The 18671-nt window shown below is 40.6% G+C and overlaps 1 protein-coding gene across 15 annotated transcripts in view; it reads left to right on the forward strand.

Moving 5' to 3' along the window:
• Positions 1-18671, forward strand: part of MTMR3 (myotubularin related protein 3) — a 131527-nt gene that overhangs the window by 84595 nt on the left and 28261 nt on the right. For 9 of the 15 annotated variants that reach the window (XM_019977338.2, XM_070769812.1, XM_019977343.2 and 6 more), the window contains 3 exons: positions 3347-3379; positions 7477-7559; positions 9559-9725. The exons of 2 other annotated variants lie outside the window; for them this stretch is intronic. In XM_019977338.2, the coding sequence (XP_019832897.2) occupies positions 3347-3379; positions 7477-7559; positions 9559-9725 (283 nt within the window). The remainder of the gene's footprint in view (positions 1-3346; positions 3380-7476; positions 7560-9558; positions 9726-18671) is intronic. 4 more of the 15 variants (XM_019977336.2, XM_019977340.2, XM_019977337.2 and 1 more) reach the window with 1 other exon arrangement.

Raw genomic sequence — 18671 nt, forward strand, 5'->3', positions numbered from 1 at the left:
CCATCATCTCATGGCAAACAGAAGGGGAAAAAGTGGAAACAGTGACAGACTTTATTTTTGTGGGTTCTAAAATCAATGTGGATGGTGACTGCAGCCATGAAATTAAAAGACGCTTGTTCCTTGCAAGGGAATGTATGACAAACCTAAGTAGCATGTTAAAAAGTGGGAACATCACTTTTCCAACAAAGGTCTGTATAGTGAAAGCTATGGTTTTTCCAGCAGTCACGTATGGATGTGAGAGTAGGACCATAACGAAGGCTGAGCACTGAAGAGTTGATGCTTTCGAATTGTGGTGTTGGAGAAGATTCTTGAGAGTCCCTTGGACTGCAAGGAGATCAAAACAGTCCATCCTAAAGGAAGTCAACCCTGACTATTGATTGGAAGGACTGATGCTGAAGTACTTTTGCCACCTGATGGCACAGAGCTGACTCATTGAAAAAGACCCTGATGCTGGGAAAGATTGAAAGCAAAAGGACAGGAGGGCGGTAGAGCACGAGATGGGTAGATAGTATCACCTACTCCGTGAACATGAACTTGAGCAAACTCCAGGAGATAGTGTACACTACTGTAGTGGCTCAGACGGTAAAGCATCTGTCTGCAGTGCGGGAGACCCGGGTTCCATCCCTGGGTTGGGAAGATCCCCTGGAGAACGAAATGGCAGCCCACTTCAGTATTCTTGCCTGGAAAATCCCATGGACTGCGGAGCCTAGTAGGCTACCATCCATGGTGTCGCAAAGAGTAGGACACGACTGAGCGACTTCACAGGAGATAGTGTAGAACAGGAAAGCCTGGCTTGCTGTAGTCTATGGGATCGCAAAGAATTGGACCCAACTTAGCGACTGAACAGCAACGTCAAATGATGAGATGTACTTGGAGTTCAGTGCAGGCTTCTGTTACAGGATGAAGTGACTCTCATGTCGTCTTAGTGGTATAAGGATAGATGTTAAATAAAATATTTATTTGCATAATATACTGTGTATTGCTGAAGAGAGGGAAAGCTCTCAACTTTTGAGTGCATTTACCCTTTTCAACTAAGAGAGTATCCTCAGTGAACTGGGTCTTCCAGCACTATTGCCATCCTTAATATTCTTCAGTAAACTTGTCTTTCAGCACAAAAATGCCAAAGTTCATGTATTCTAACCAAATGAACGCTGCCTTCTTTCCTCACTGAACAGTGTTGTGGCTCTTTGTGCTTTGGTTCTACCACAAAGAAGTGTACTATGACATCTTATAAAAGCTCATGACTGTCCCTTCATTCAGATAGTGTGTTTGGGAGCTCATTTTGGGATTCTTAGAAAGTTGTTTTACTCAGCCATCCAAAAGTTACCCAATTCCTTCATCATATTTTTCCTTGTCAAGACTCGAATGGCTGACATTTTCTTTGTGGTTGGCATTTATTGTTTTAGTGTTGATTACTGTTCTGTGCAGTTAAGCGTTTACATCTAGGAGTCACTATGGCCTGAATTCCTTCTGGCCTGTAGAATTGGGCTATGATCATAGCTCTTGTCTTAGTTTTCTGTCTGTCAGCTAAAAATACACACTGGATTCATCAAGGCAAGAGGCATATTGTGCTTTCATACCATGTACCACTGTTCAGAAGGGTCTGTTTGGAATTGAGTAGCCCTGATAAGAGGGGACAGGATGGAATCTCCTATAACATCCCAGCAACCAGACCCTACTAGCTCCTGTGGAAGTAATGACAGCAATATTTAGTAGAATCACCCAATTTAATTTTGTGTTTAAATGTCTAGAATCGGTGAAATTTAATTAAATTGCATGTGGAGATAATGTAGTTTTGTATCATTGCATTTTTTCACGCAGTCCTGTTTCTCAGCTTTTTGGTTTACGGCCAAGTATTTCAGAGACTGTTTTTAGATCTGTTGGGGTAAAGGATCTATTGGAGAGAAAGCATGGATTGGAGCATGTCATTCACCAACCTAAAGGCCTTCAGTCTTTCTTGATTACTTCTAAAATGAAATCACTTAACACGGTGTCACCCTAAGTGGTGTGATCCTTGGTCCTTCACAGCTTTTCTGTCTCCCTCTCTCTCCCCTTCTCCCCTTTGTATTAGTAAAACCACCCTCTTTGGACTCAGACACACCTTATACCTCTGAGTTCTCTCTTCTCCTACCCAAGGAACTTTTCTTCATCTGTCAGAACCCAGCTCAGGTGATGATATTCTTCTGTGAAGCCTTTCTCAGTCCCCGTTCCCTCCCTGACAGTTTATTACCCTCTCTTCTGGCTTTTTCTGGGTCTTGAACACAGTTTGACAACTTTTACCAGATATGTTGTAATTTTTTGTTTGTTCATCTTTGTATCTTTAGAATCCAATGTGTTTACTTGTGCCATGGTATTCAGTAAATATTAAGTGAATTGGAGTTAATAATGGGTTTGAAATAGATATTAGAGCATTTTAAAATCCTTTCCGGGTTTAAAGCTTGTTGTAAGTCATCTTTTTCTCTAAGCCTGCATCATCTTTTTCTCTGACAACAGCTGTATGAGTAGGCTGCTTACTGCAATTGTTGGTCCCCCAACTGTGATTGAGATACAGTGCTTAAGAAAACTTACCCTTGTTTTTACTTGGGACCCACTTCTTCACCGAAAAGTGTTTTCCATTTAGCATGATAACCCTCTAAGGCACAGAGTCTGCTTGTCACTTTTTTAAAAGCCCAAGATAATGGCTTTGCACCGAAAAATGGTTGTGCAAAAGTATTTTGTAGTTGCACTGATTTTAAGTAATTCAGATTGGGAGAGACTAGGACTTCTTTGTACAAATAAGTTAATGACATCACAGTTAGTGCTGGGCTCCTAAAACCTGTGGTTACTCCAGGAAACCATGGCTCCTCCTATTCTGGTCCTCCCTCAGCAGATGAGTATTTCAGTAAAATCTGTGATATTAAGAGACCCCTCCCGTAAAAGTTACTAAATCTAAATCAAACATATATCAACCATCAAAACTCAGATGCGTCAGTATGTATTGTGGCATGCTGCAGTTTGCATCATTTTGTATGTTTTCAAATGAACACATGTAACTCTTAAATGACTTACACCATCAAGCTTGACATAGCTGTCTGATATCATATATTCTCTTAATCTCACAGCACATTGAAATACATCGTTATTGTAATGCACATACATTATATCAAGTTTCCAATTTCTAGGGTAAAGAACCTCTAGTATAGTTCAGTTGTAGCATTTAAGGTATGAATTGCTCCTATTCCGTGCTTTTCCCAAACTGTATTTTTACATATGTATAGGTATATTTCTTTGCTCAGCTAATTTACAAATAAGTGTTCAAGTGAAGATAATGAAATTTTAAAACGATTTTTGTTGTGTAATTCAATAGACCGCCTCTCAGTCTGCTGCTTCTGAAATCCCAGTAAGTAGCATGAGAATTGTAGGCGGTTGTTGCACCTGTGCTTGAAACAAACTGGTTTGCGTGTCAGATGCTCCCCTTGCAAATCAGCAAGTGTGTCCTCTCTGCATGAGTCCCTTTCCTCCTATCAGAGACAGTTCTACTGGTTTTGTACATGAGGACAATTTGTGGAGTGCGGTAAAGCCCTATAGTCCCATGAGCAGATGGAATTGTGACTTTCAAAAAATGTCAACTGAATTTCAACCAGAAGTAAAGACAACATTAGTATTTAAAAGGACATTAAAACTCTCATTTCTAGACTGGTCTGTTAATGCTTCTTAGGAATAAGCTGGAAGTGTACCTGGAAACACCTTCCTTAGCATTTCCCACATTTTTTACATTGCCTAATTGTTGTACATTGAAAATCTTGGTTACTCTCCAAGCATCAGAAGTAGGTTATTGTTAACAATGCCCTTTGGTCTTAGCATTCATAAATCAGAGGAGGCTTCTGAAAACCCGTGTTGGAAGAGTACGTTGTAAATACCAGAAGTGAGCAATAAAGAATTTGAGTCTTTAACCTGTGACCATTTTCTTCCGACTGGTTTTTAAATCGTTAGAACCCAGATAATCCACGATGTGTTATATAGATTTTAGGTTAAGACTCATTAAATTATTTTTACTCTGTTACTGCCATTTTTACTTGCCATGTGTATGCAAGGTTAATACTTCCCCATTCAGTCTATAAAAAGGGCATTTGTTATTAAAAAGTATACATTATCCCACTTTTAAATTCTGGTACTTAGTAATTCACACACATACAGACCCAGAATGAATTATGGTAAATACAGTAGGAAATAACAAAATTCCCTCTGGAACGAGTACTGCGAGTCTCTTATGCATGTCTATTATGTTTTTAAACTGCCGCTGTCCTGCTCTTTTGGACTGATGCTCTCGTGAGTTTTGGTGTATGTGATGTAACTTTTGACCTTTAGAGGAATTGTTTAACAGCACTGGAGTGTGTTTGATGTATTTTAAGCATGAGTTTGGTAGGTTTTATAAGAAGAAAAGCACTGTAATGGGAGAGAGAATTGCCTGGCAAGTAGAAGGCAGAGAAGAAAGGAGCAAAACAAGGATGAGTTGCAAAGCACTGAGTCATTGGGTTAGGGAGGATATGATTGTGACTTCAAATTTCTTAGAATTGCCTCTGTAGAATCTTGGTTGGTTTACATTCTGTTTTCCTCTTAAGATCCCTGGTGAAGAGGCTGCTTAATAGTGAAAGAAGACCTAAGGTAGGGCTTACACAGAAGGGAGTGGCATCCTAGAGGAAGAACGGAGCACCATGTATGTTGGAAGGGCCCTGAGCTGGAGGGCAGTCATGGATTCTGGTCCTGGCTCTGCCACTAGCTTTGGTGGAGTGTCTTAACCTTCCTGAGCTATCAAATGGTCTGCCTCATGAACCTGTATTTCTTTGCTTTGGGGTATGTCTAGTGACAGAAATGGTAAGGATCCTCCTCATATGTGATGAAAGTTGAGAAACCTGAATCCATGGACTTGCCTTTAAAGAAGTAGAGAAGCTTATTTTATATTTTGGTTGGCTGTATGAAGAGGAAAAGCCAGCTAGCTCCACCTTTTTCAAAGGAAGGCAATCTCGAGGTTGGCGTGGGTGCATTGAAGAGTATCATTGAGATGAAAGGGGAAGAAAAAAGAGAGCTGTTCATTTGATACAAAATCAAGTGTTTCTCTTTTATGTCCTTGTTCTTGCTGCATATTAAAGTTCCTTGCATGTGATAATCTGCATGATTATTAAAATCTGTATTCTGTATCTGTGACTTGAATACACATGGTTGTTTCTTGTGATTTGGTAGGATCTGTATACTAGCAACCAGTGTTTTTATCCTTCTTTCTTAAGTTTGCAGTATTAAAATACGTGAAAAATTATATATTGGAAGCATGTAGGTAGCAAATGTTTTGCATGCTCTGAAGGGTTGCATCTTTGTATTTTAGAAGTCTGAACCTAGCTAGGCTCTTGGGCTAGATCTAGTCCAAATAGTAGGGATATAAAAATTTATTCTTTGTAGCAAAATAGCACAGGCCAGCATCTGGTAATAATGTTAGTTGGTTTTCAGGTTTTCTGGCTATAAGGTAGGGTGTTGGAGGGGACATGGAGCAAGTGATTGCTGTGAGAGCCTGTGGATTTGTAAAACTCACTCTCACTCCACCCCAGGCTCTTCCCATTCCCTGTGCCTGGACCTTCCTAAGCTGGGACCACCAGAAAGCACAGGCTGGTGTGGTGGCATGTGGGAAGGTTAGAGGATTGTCCAAGGAAGTCGATAAGAAGGCAGAATTTTGGTTGATAAAGTTTTAGAAAATTGAAATTAGAACTCAGGCCTCTGAATTGCCAGTCTGGCACCTCTTTTTCTCTTTGTTTTGGGGGAGTATTGGGGGAGAATGGGGACTGCAGGTTTAAAAACAAAAAACCTAACATGAGTGCTACAGGATATGCAGAGGACTGGCCTGAGGAAAAATCAGTGTCCCCGTCTGATCTCTTAATCTCCTGTTTCCCTTCACAGTTTATCCCTACTGATAGGTGGTTGTTTTTCCTTCTTAGATGTACAGGTCTTAAAAGAATTTTTAACTGCTTCAGCTCCAGTTTCTCACAGCACCTTGGGGTAAAGGACTTAAAAACAGAGGGCCAAAGATCCTTTTTCTTTCTCTGAACACAGGCAGAAATTCTGTGTCTTTCTCTTACTTCTGGTCCTATTATAAGGGAATTTTGTAGATAAATCTAGAAGGCTCTCTTCTGAGGTAGAACTCTCAGCCATTACCTGAGTAACACTATTTTGTTTTCTTCTCTTTTTGAATCCCTGCCCCAGTTTCTTTTTGTTTGTCCGACATGTCCATCATACGGGCTTCTTTTCGATCTCCACATCCTTGTTCTGAGAGTTCCCAGCCGGCTCTGGTGACCACATGGTGGGGCAGGGTTTGCCGGAAGCCTGCTTCTGAAGCGGGCTCAGCTCGCAGCAGGCCGCCCTGTCAGGCAGTGTGCTCTTGTTTCTGTCTGTGCTGGAGGAGAGTGCCTCCTCTTTCTCATGCAAAACACGAATTGCCAGAATGCTCCTTGCAGCTCCCAGAGCCGTATTTTGATTGGGCTTGATACAGCGTAAAAAGATCCTTTTTCAATGAGTAAGAGTATCCGCTACAATTTTTACCAGGTTCTCTTTAGAAGTTTTGGAAATTGGAAGTTTTTGAGGTCAAGGGTTGAGTCAGGAAAAGTTGAGGGACAGAAGGAAGATTCTAACGACAGCTTGAGGATTTATCACCCTCTTCAGATGCTTTCCCTCCTATCTGCCTCCCTTCTCTGATCCCCGTCCACTGTCATACTGATCTTGTTTCAGTATCCGATGACCAGATTGGCAGGGAGAGAACCATCCCAGCTTACTCATACCTTGAGCCCTACTTGGCAAACAGGGCTCCTCAGCTTGTCTTTTGAAACACATTAAACCTACCCGATTAGGCCACTGTGAGAGCTGTCCCTCCTCTTCTGCTGAGCAGAGCGCCTGACCAGCAGCTCCGTCTGCTGTCTTGGGTTTTCTGTGCTACCGCAGGCAGTTCAGACCTCCAGTGTTTTTCATGTTGCTGCTTTGCTGACACAAAGGCCCAGGCCCACCTTGGGATAGGCGACAAGTATAGTCCCACTAGAATCTTGATCTGCAGCTCTTTTTTGTCAACAGGACAGGATTAACTGTTCTGATTCCCTTCAGCTTCTGTGTTACCACACATCACAGCTAGCTCTAGCATCGTAAAGTAGTACTTTGAGAAAAGGAGACTGTAAGTTTGTTGCCAGAGAGATGACACATTTCTGTATTTCCTTGTTCTTCTAGATGTGGTGCCTCTTTGTTTGTTGTCCTTGTGCTGTGAAGTGACTTGAGGGCATTGTTGAGAGACTGAGGAAGGGAAGCCTAAGTCACTGAGTAAATCACTTGAGTGCTGTTGGTTCAGATGAATGTGCAGTTCTGTGCTGCTTTCTCCTGTAGAGCTCGCTGATCACTCTTGGACACATTGCAGAACCGCAGGGGCAATGCCTTTTTGACTAAGGGAACTTCATCTTTTTTTAATTGCAGATTCCATTGCAGCTTATAGAAAGTGTTGAATGCCGAGATATATTTCAGCTTCATTTGACTTGCAAAGACTGCAAAGTTATCAGGTATGTGACGTGTTTATGCTGTTGTTTAGTGTGGAAAATACTTTTTAAAGGGTGGATTCATGATTTGATAACAAAAACTGCTTTTGAGGGTCAGCCTAGTTACAAACATTTTCTGAGTAGTTAGTCCCTGAAATATTTTATCTTCAGGCTGCTTTGCTACTGGAAAGATATGTTTTCTTTTTTATTTGGATATAACTGTAAATTTGCAAAATAAGTACAAACATAAAAATCGTAAAGAGCACTAGTACTGTTAACATTTTACCCCATTTGTGTTATTTTGTGTGTGTGTGAGAAATTCTTGTTCTGAACAATTTGAAAGTAAGTTATGTAATCATGGCTCTTTGCCCCAAAATACTTTAGTGTGCTTTCTTAAGAATAGGGGTATTTTCTTACATAACCACAGTATCATTATCAGCTTCACAGTTTTACACTCGTGATACTTTTATCCAGTCCGCTACACATGTTCTAATTCTGTCAGTTGGCCAGATAATGCCCTTCATAGCATTGCCCCTACCTCATTCAGAACAAGATTCAGTCAAGGTCACGTACTATATTTAGTTGCCATGATTCTATACCTTTCTTTAATCTGGAATGTTTTCCATCACCTTTCTTTATCTTTTTGGCATTAGCACTTTGAAGAAAACAATCTTTTATTATAATAGAATGCTTATTTTGTGTCCAGTGTTTCCTCAGGAATAAATTGAGGTTGTACATTTTCAGCTGTAACGTGAGGTTGTGTCCTCTTCAGGATATTGTATTACAGCTGGAGGCAAACAGTGCCCACCTGTTCCTTACTAGTGATGTTAGTTTTGATCATTCTTTCAAGGAATCACCCACTTTCTGTGTAATTCCTGTATTTTCTCCATTGCAACTGATAGCCGTCTGGGAGGCACTTTAAGACTCTACAGATGTCCTGCTGCTCATCAAATTTCTTTAGTGTTGGCTTTATCTGATCTAATCTTCATTATAAGGGTTGGAAAGGGATGACTGAAATGCATTTTAAATTTAGTAGCTCTCCCAGTTTTTAGCTCCCTGAGCTTTTGTTCTATTTGTATGACCTAGAGTGCCAGTAAACATCGTGTGTGGGCGTGTTGATAAGTCACACTAGTTGGGGTAAGAGAGAGGTTTAAGTGACCTCCTTGTTTGTTTTTTTTCAAATTTTTATTGGAGTATAGTTGATTCCTCCTTGGTTTTAAGGTAAATATTTAAGTTGCTTTTTAGCCATTGAGATTTGGCTTGCTTTTGATAGATACTGGTTATAACTTACAGTTTAAAAAGCTTGTATATTAATTATTCAATTTTAAATACTGCATTTGAAAAGATTAAGTATTTTTTTTACACTTTTAATTATTTCAAATTATTTTAATCTCCTAGTTATATATATGCACTGAAAATTGCACTTGATAATAGAATTGTTTGGTCTCTACATGGTCACAGCTGAGAGTTTCAGTGTAATGTATCTTATTTTCAATCTAAAGTTGCTGAGTTATTTTAATTGCTAAGTAGATTAATTTTGAAATTATTCCCTAATTGGCTAAAAGTAGTACTGTGAACTGTTTCTGAGTTTGGCGTGATATGTCATAACAAAACAAAAACTGAACATATTTCTTGAGAGGGACAACCATAAAGCTTTGGTAGGAGATGTGGAATGAAACCCCATTCCTGGAAGAGGGACTCCTATTTTACTTTAATAATTTTCACTTGTCAGTCTCAGAAGAGATTTTATTAGTCTTAAAAACTTTAGTCTTAAAAAAAAAGATTTTATTGGTCCACATGTCTAGCTTACTTCTTCTCGACATTTTGCATCATTGACTAAAATTTGTTCGATGTGTTTTTTCAAATTATAAATCATAAACATTAGACCACCTCTATCTAGACTAATGCTTTTAACTGTAATTATCATTTCACTGTGAGTAGGCACTCTTGAAATGGTGGCTTCCCTTAGGTTTCATTGTCAGCTGTCTTCTGATTACATTTGTACTTGTTTGGCTTTACAAAGGTGTCAGTTCTCAACCTTTGAGCAGTGTCAAGAGTGGCTTAAGAGACTGAACAATGCAATACGACCACCTGCTAAAATAGAAGACCTCTTCTCATTTGCATACCATGCTTGGTGCATGGAGGTCTACGCCAGTGAAAAAGAGCAACACGGAGACCTGTGCAGGCCAGGTAGGCCTTTCTAAATGTGCAGATGGTGGCTTTACTGAATTACTGCTTGAGACACCCTTACATGAAATGAGACTCCTAAAATTGACCTATTTATTAAGCAGTGTACTTTGCACGGTGCACCTAGCTTGTGCTCATCGCTCTTCTAAGCTCATTATAAGATGTTTTCTACTTTTCATGGGGAAGAATTGACATCCCAATTTACTGAGCCTGACTAAAAATACTGAGGGTATGGGTGTTATGGAAACCCACTGGAAAAGAGCCATGAGTGTTGTTTGTGAAGACTTCACGTTGGAAGTGGCATTTGAGTAGGCTTTGAAGATTGGAAAACTGTTATTGATAATAGAATGGGGAAAAGAATTTTAGAGCAAGTAGCATTAACGAAGGTAGAGGTGTGAGGTTAGGCCACAGAATAATGGATTACAAAGTGACCTTTTGCTGTCTTTGAATTTTCAAGACCTAGATTACCTTTTGTAGGTAATCTAGGAGTCTGGGTTCCAGACTTCCTGACTCCTTATGAAATTTCTGTCATATTCACCATGTTTCTCTCTCAAAAATGGCTCTGACCGAGTTTATGTCGTTTCTCTGTGTGTAATTTCCTAGAAATTGTGTGTTGCCATAAATAGAAGTTTGCTGATCTAGCACTGAGTCTTAAAAGATATGTTCAGCTTGAAAACAATGACTTGAATTGCTAGGCTGTGAAACGATGTGAGTTTCCTTCTAATACAGTTTACTTTAGAGATTTTTTTTCCTTTAACCTCAATTTTCAATCCTGAACCTTTGATCTTAACACTCCTGCTCTGGGTTGTGTTAAACATGGGAGGCTAATCTAACTAAGCCTGTCTCCTTTTGTTTCCTGTCTCATTTACTGGTCAAAGCTTTTGGTTCATATGTTTAATTAAATCATAGCAAACATATATATTTTTAAAGGTTCTTTACGATATACTTTTGTTTGACCCTCATGACCTTGTCAAACGGTCAGAGTAGCCTGGTGTTTCTGTTTTGGGAGCCAAAGAAATGAAGACCAGAGGCCAAGCCTATTGCACAGTCCCACTCAATGAAACTATGAGCCGCGCCTTGTAGGGCCACCCAAGACGAATGGGTCACGTTGGAGAGTTCTGACAAAACGTGGTCTACTGGAGAAGGGAATGGCAAACCACTTTGGTATTCTTGCCTTGAGAACCCTATGAACAGTATGAAAAGGTAAAAAGATGTGATACTGAAAGATGAACTCACTGGGTTGGTAGGTGCCTGATATGCTACTGGAGAAGAGTGGAGAAATAGTTCCAGAAGGAATGAAGAGGCTGAGCCAAAGTGAAAACAACGCCCAATTGTGGATGTGGCTGGTGATGGAAGTAAAGTCTGATGCTATGAAGAACTGTATCACACAGGAACCTGGAATGTCAGGTCCATGAATCAAGATAAATTGGAAGTGGTCAAACAGGAGATGGCAGTAGTGAACATCGACATTCAGGGTTCAGTGAACTAAAATGGACTGAAATGGGTGGATTCAATTCAGATGACCATTATATGTACTACTGTGGGCAAGAATCCCTTAGGAGAAATGGAGCAATCCTCATAGTCAACAAAAAGAGTCTGAAATGCAGTACTTGGGTGCAATCTCAAAATGACAGAATGATCTCTGTCTGTTGCCAAGGCAAATCATTGAATATCACAGTAATCCAAGTCTGTGCCCCAACCACTAATGCCAAAGAAGCTGAAGGTGAATGGTTCTATGAAGACCTAAAAGACCTTCTACAACTAACACCAAAAAGAGATGTCCTTTTCATCATAGGGAACTAAAATGCAAAAGTAGGAAGTCAGGAGCTACCTGGAGTAACAGGCAAGTTTGGCCTTGAGGTACAAAATGAAGCAGGTAAAAGGCTAACAGAGTTTTGCCAAGAGAATGCACTGGTCATAGCAAACACCCTCTTCTAACAACACATGGCCATCAGCAGATGGTCAACACCGAAATCAGATTGATTTTATTCTTTGTAGCCAAAGATGGAGAAGCTCTATACAGTCAGCAAAAACAAGACCAGGAGCCGACTGTGGCTCAGATCATGAACTCCTTATTGCAAAATTCAGACTTAAATTGAATAAAGTAGAGAAATCCACTAGACCATTCAGGTATGACCTAAATCACATTCCTTACGGTTATACAGTGGAAGTGACTAATAGATTCAGGGATTAAATGTGATAGACAGAATGCCTGAAGAACTATGGATGGAGGTTCCTGACATTGTATAGGAGGCCATGATCAAAACCATCCCCAAGAAACAGAAATGCAAACAGGCAAAATGGTTGTCTGAGGAGGCCTTACAAATAGCTGAGAAAAGATGAGAAGCAGAAGGCAAAGAAGAAAAGGAAAGATATAAGCATCTGAATGCAGGGTTCCAAAGAATAGCAAGGAGAAAGATAAGGAAGCCTTCTTAAGTGATCAGTGCAAAGAAATAGGGGAAAACAATAGAATGGGAAAGACTAGAGATCTCTTCAAGAAAATTAGAGATACCAAGGAAACATTTCATGCAAAGATGGGCACAGTAAAGGACAGAAACAGTATGGACCTAACAGAAGCAGAGGATATTAAGAAGAGGTGGCAAGAATATACAGAAGAACTACACAAAAAAGATCTTCATGACCCAGATAACCACGATGGTGTGATCAGGCACTTAGAGCCAGACATCCTGGCGTGCGAGATCAAGTGACCCTTAAGAAGCATCACTACAAACAAAGCCTAGTGGAGGTGATGGAATTCCAGCTGAGCTATTTCAAATCCTCAAAGATGATGCTGTGAAGGTGCTGCACTCAATATTCGAGCAAATTGGGAAAACTCAGCAGTGGCCACAGGACTGGAAAAGGTCAGTTTTCAGTCTAATTGTAAAGAAAGGCAATGCCAAAGAATATTCAGACTACCACACAATTGTACTCATCTCACATGCTAGCAAAGTAATGCTCAAAATTCTCCATGCTAGGCTTCAACAGTACATGAACCAAGAACTTCCAGATGTTTAAGCTAGATTTAGAAAAGGCAGAGGAACCAGAGATCAAATTGCCAACATCTGTTTGATCATAGAAAAAGCAAGAGAATTCCAGAAAAACATCTTCATTGACTACGATAAAGCCTTTGACTGTGTGGATCACAGCAAACAGTGGAAAATTCTTCAAGAGATGGGAATACCAGACCACCATACCTGCCTGAGAAATCTGTACGCAGGTCAAGAAGCAACAGTTAGAACCAGACATAGAACAATGGACTGGTTCAAAATTGGGAAAGGAGTACGTCAAGGCTGTATACCGTCACGCTGCTTATTTAACTTATATGCAGAGTACATCATGCAAAACGTGGGGCTGGATGAAGCACAAGCTGGAATCAAGATTACAAGGAGAAACATCATAACCTTAGATATGCAAATGACACCACCCTTATGGCAGAAAGCGAAGAAGAACTAGAGAGCCTCTTGATAAAAGTAAAAGAGGAGAGTGAAAAAGCTGGCTCAACATTCAAAAAACGAAGATCATGGCATCCAGTCCCATCACTTCATGGCAAATAGATGGGGAAACAATGACAGACTTTATTTTTTGGGGCTCCAGAATCACTGCAGATGGTGACTGCAGCCATGAAATTAAAAGATGCTTGCTCCTTGGAAGAAAAGCTATGACCAACCTCAACAGCATATTAAAAACCAGAGACATTACTTTACTGACAAAGGTCCGTATAGCCAAAGTTATGGTCTTTCCAGTAGTCATGTGTACGGACGTGAGAGTTGGACCATGGAGAAAGCTGAGCACTGCAGAATTGATGCTTTTGAACTGTGGTGTTGGGAGAATCTTGAGATTCCTTTGGATTGCAAGAAGATCAAACCAGTCAATCCTAAAAGAAATCAGTTCTGCATATTCATTGGAAGGACTCAAGCTGAAGCTCCAATACTTCGGCCACCTCACGTGAAGAACTGACTCATTGGAGATGACCCTGATGCTGGAAAGATTGAAAAGGCTGGAGGAGAAGGGGACGACAGAGCATGAGATGGTTGGATGGCATCACTGACTCGATGGACATGAGTCTGAGTAAGCTCCAGGAGTTGGTGAGGGACAGGGAGGCCTGGCGTGCTGCAGTCCATTGGGTTGCAAAGAGTTGGACACGACTGAGCAGTTGAACTGAACTGCAGGGCATCGACAGAGCCAGAACTTGAAAGCAGTTCTTGGTTATTGGGAACTGATTGTAAGATGTGCTGTGGATATGAGGTGAAAAACAGGCAGCTGCCCTTGGGGAGCCTCAGGGAAAGTCTTAGGAATCTGAGCTTCCCACAAGCCTGGTCAGCCAGGGGAATCCACAGTGGTTCCCACAAATCACCAACAAGTGGCCTTGGAAGGTGATGAAAATGTGCCTAAGCACTCTCTCACTTCACTTCTTTATCTGTTCCATCTTTTTTTTTCCTTCTTTATATGCCATTGGGTTTTTTTTTGTTTATGGGTCTTTTCAGGTTTTTTTTTTTTTTTTTTTTTTTGAGTTTTTAAAGTTATTTTAAATCCAATTAATTTGTGAATTTTACATGTATATTTGCTAAATTTTTAGCCATTACATCTTTTTTTTTTAAGTTGTTTTTATTTGGCCACATCACACGGCATATGGGATCTTAATTCCCTGTGAAAAAGTCATGTCTGACTCTGCGACCCCATGGACTATACAGTCCATGGACTGAATTTTCCAGGCCAGAGTACTGGAATGGGTAGCCTTTCCCTTCTCCAGGGGATCTTCCCAACCCAGGAATCGAACCCAGGTCTCCCTCATTGCTCTGACCAGGGATCAAATCTGTGCTTCCTGCAGTAGAAGCACGGAATCTTAACCACTGGACAACCAGAGAAGTCCCCATTACATCTTTTCCTTTTTTTTAAATGCACATTTCTCAGACTTTATTTTTTGGCGGTGGTGGGTTTTCATGATTGTGCATGGGCTTCCTCTAGTTGACTGCTCTTCATTTCAGGGCACGGCTTCTCCTTGCAGTGGCTGCTTTTGTTGTGGAGCATGGGCTCCAGGCGTGTGGGCTTCAGTAGGTGTGGCTCGTGGGCTCTAGAGCACAGGCTCAGTAGTTGTGGTGCACGGGCCGAGTTGCTCTGTGGCATATGAGATCTTCCCAGACCAGGGAATCTGGGTGCAAGGCGGAGTCTTTTTTTTTTTCTTTTAATATTTATTTATTTTTGGCTGTACAGGGTGCTTGTTGCTGTGCAGTCTTTCCTCTAGTAGTGGCCAGTGGGGGCTACTCTGTTGCAGCGTGCAGGCTTCTCATTGCTGTGGCTGCTCTCGTTGTGGAGCGTGGGCTTCAAGAATTCCAGCACCTGGACTCGATAGTTGCGGCTCCTGGGGCCTGGAGCCCAGGCTCATTAAATGTGGTGCTGCGGGGTCAGCTGTTGCATGGCATGTGGCATCTTCCCAGATCAGGGATCGAACCTGGGTCTGCGGCATTGGCAGGTGGATTCTTTAATCACTGAGTCACCAGGGAAGCCCCCAAGTACGTCTTAAGTATTAGATTGTTTAATCTCTGCCATCTCCTTGGATAATGAAGTTATCGGGTGCACCTCATTGTATCATGTTAAGTTATTGTGGGTACCTTGTATTATGTTATATAAGAACTTTGATTTGTTTAAGGCTCTTAATTCCAAAAGGCATTCCCTAGTTTTGGGCTTTAGTTAACAGTATTTAGTTTTAGTTAACAGTGTTTAGTTAACAAGGCTTGAATTTCTCCTAACCTGTTTCTCTCACAACCACAGACTGCAAATCCTCATCGTTAGGTGATTCCTTATTTCCTTGATAATTTAGTTTCTTTAGGATTTGAGTCAACTCTTAGAATATTCCTAAGATGTACCAGGTCAGAACTCAATTCCTGTTTATTAATTATAGATGGCTTTGTCCTGAGGTGAGATGATTTTAGTTCCCAGACCTTTCTTTCCTTGAAGATATTTGGTATTCGTTGGCCACCAGGACATCCACAGTGTCCTGTTTTTTTCATGGGTTTGTGGATGGAGGCATTTGGGGGGCAAAATACTGATTTAGGGACTAGAAAACCGGAATTCAAACCTATACTCTACCATTTAATTTTTAAAACGGCGCCGGGCAAGCCATGTGTCCTCTCTTTACTTCAGTTTCCTGTGTTCTTCAAAGTGTGGGACATATTTCTTCTTCCTGCCCAAGCTGATCTGTATATTCTGAAAATCAGCTCTGTTTCAGTTCAGTGAATGCTTGAGTGCCTCCTAAGTGTCATGCTTATGAAAACATTTTGAAAAGTATGAATATATAAAATGATACCATTGTAACTGATTGGAACTGACTCTATGACTAAAGGTTGTATTTTGTTTTTAATATGTATGTTCCACACTGAAGTCAACCTGCTGCAGGTCATATGCAGTCTTACTGAACTTCAGTGACTTGGTTTGAATACATATGTATGCCTTTTTCCTTTCATATATTTTCACTGTGAAGTACAGAGGAAAACTCACCCTCGAAAAATACTATGGTGGCATTTTTAGAGCCAGTCAACCTAGTTCTTCTGTCTCTACCCAATATTGTTGAGTATTGGTAGTGGCTACAGCATTACTCACCAGTTAGGAGCAGACCAGACAACCACATTCTTTTAAGTCATCTTTAGGTGAGACGGCGCCTGAGATGTTTCAAAGTCATGCTATTTTTTAACCTGCCCCAGCACATGAGATTACAGGCATAGATTCTGAAGGGTAAAAGTTGAGTCTTTCAGAAGTTATTAAAACCTTTTATGGACTCTTCTCTGCCTAGCCTATTAAGAGTAGAATGTGTCAGAGAGGAGGGAAATGGGAAAATTATATCATTACCTTGTATTCGTGTGAATCTTAGTTTCTGACTGTTGAACCTGTCATAGTTAGCCAGCCATCCTGTGGCCACATTGCTCTAAGTCTTAATCTGTTTTGGAGGAAGTCTCCATAATGCTGTTGGAGTTCATTGCAAAACTCCTGACTCTGCTGTTAGCCCCATTTCAAAGTCTAAATAAGAATGGACTCAAGCTGTATGCTCAACATCCTTCTCGTTTTAGCTGTCTTCTTGGCGGTAGTTCTGTATGTGAGCTTTAATCTGGAGTCTGACAGATGACTGGGCAATTGAGTTGCTAGTTTAGTAGCATCAGACCCACCTCTCTGACCTCTTCTCTGTGAATTGCCTGATAAGCACCTTTTGATTAACCATGAACAGCATGACTCTGGGCCATATACTGTTGTGCAGCTGCCTGTTTAGATGAAGTAAAAGCCCTTGTCAGCAGTCTGCTTTCCGAGTTTGATCGCAGTCCAGTAATTGTACATCTAGACAACTGAACTGGGCCCTTAGTTCACAGAAAAGAAGGGTTCTTCTCTCCATATTTGAAAATCTGGAGGCTGTTTCTCACCTTCTCTGACTCTGGTACTGATCTTCCTCACGTCCTCGGTACGGGCCTGGCCCTTCTGCCCCAGGCCTTTAGGTTACATATGACTGTAGGTGTGAGTGAGTACTCAGAATCACCCCGGGAGCTAGACTTTTGGGGGGAAATTTTTGTAGACTGCTGGTTGATAACTGTATTTATGGTAGAGGAACTTACTGCTTTAAAGAAAAGTTTTTATTATTAAAATAATTGCTGGACTGTATGTAGTATAAGAAATACAAAACGTTAAAGAGGTACAGACCTCATTTGGGGATGGGGAAGGCCCATAGGAAGGGTCGAAATGGAAATAAAAAGCAACAAATAAATTGGGGTATTACAGCATATCTGATGTTGAATTGGTGGAGATAGGAGAATTCTAAGAGGGGAGGGAGTTCTTAAGGAAAACCCAGCAATATTTGTGCTTGGCTTGCACTTTTCTGGCAGGATGAGCACAAGTGAACTTCTCACAGTTTAGCAAAAGCCAGTTGAATTACTCTGTGTATGTAAAGTATGCTGCTCAGTTTTTTTTCAAGCAATGGTTTTCAAACTGCAGGTTGTGATCCACCAGTGGGTCATGAAATCGAAGTTTTAAGAAATGAAGTATGAAATGAAACACTTAGGATAGAAAACATCAATGAGTCGCACACATAGCAAGGGTCAGTATTGTTTTATGAAACTCTTAAAAAATACATTGTGTTGAATTGTGGTGTAAAACATTCTTACTGTAGGTTGTGATGGTCGGATTCAAAGTTGATGAAGTCACTGCTTTAGAGAATACAAAGAATTTAAACTCATTCTTTGTTCTCAAGGAACTTGAAATAACAGATTTTTTTAAATGATGGCTACTCAGTATATGTTTGTTTGTAGCTCAGTTTCATGCTGGGAATGGGAATTCTAAACCCATTCTTGAGCAGTGGTTCTATGTAGAAAACTGCCTGAGGAGAAAGGGAGGGAGGTGGAGAGGGTTACTCTTGAATTTATAGGGTTCTATTGAGGCTGTCTGGGTGTCCATTAAGATAGGGGTACTAATGTAAATGACCACTAAGTAAATACCTTTTTACATTTTTCAGAGACTTGGAACTATATTCCAAGTTGGGAGAAAACTTGTCATTAGTTAATGAACTTAGAAGTTGCCATAGTTTTACAGCTTTTGTATTGTGATTATAAGTGAAAAGACTCCCTGTCTAGAATTCTTGATGGTCACCATTCCTTACAGTTTGTAGACAGATGGCACTCCCAATTCAGATAGCTTTTTCCTGTTTGAAAGATTATATCGCTTTTAAAACTTTGCCAGAATGGAATAGATTCAGTTGATTATTTCCTCTTGCATCTCTGAACCTCATCTTTTTATAGCTCTCCTTCAGGAAGCATACAATACCTAGTTTAAGCTCAAGAAGAGCAGTTTAAATGGGAAGTAGTTTGATAGACTTGTCCGTCGTTCGGGTAGTTGCTGTTTCCTGCTCTGAAGCTCTTCTCCCGGGGAGAGCAAAGCTTTGGTCACCGTGCGGCTCTTCTGTGCTTTTGCCACGTA

The sequence above is a fragment of the Bos indicus genome, chromosome 17 (assembly GCF_029378745.1).
Source record: "Bos indicus isolate NIAB-ARS_2022 breed Sahiwal x Tharparkar chromosome 17, NIAB-ARS_B.indTharparkar_mat_pri_1.0, whole genome shotgun sequence".
NCBI lineage: Eukaryota > Metazoa > Chordata > Mammalia > Artiodactyla > Bovidae > Bos > Bos indicus.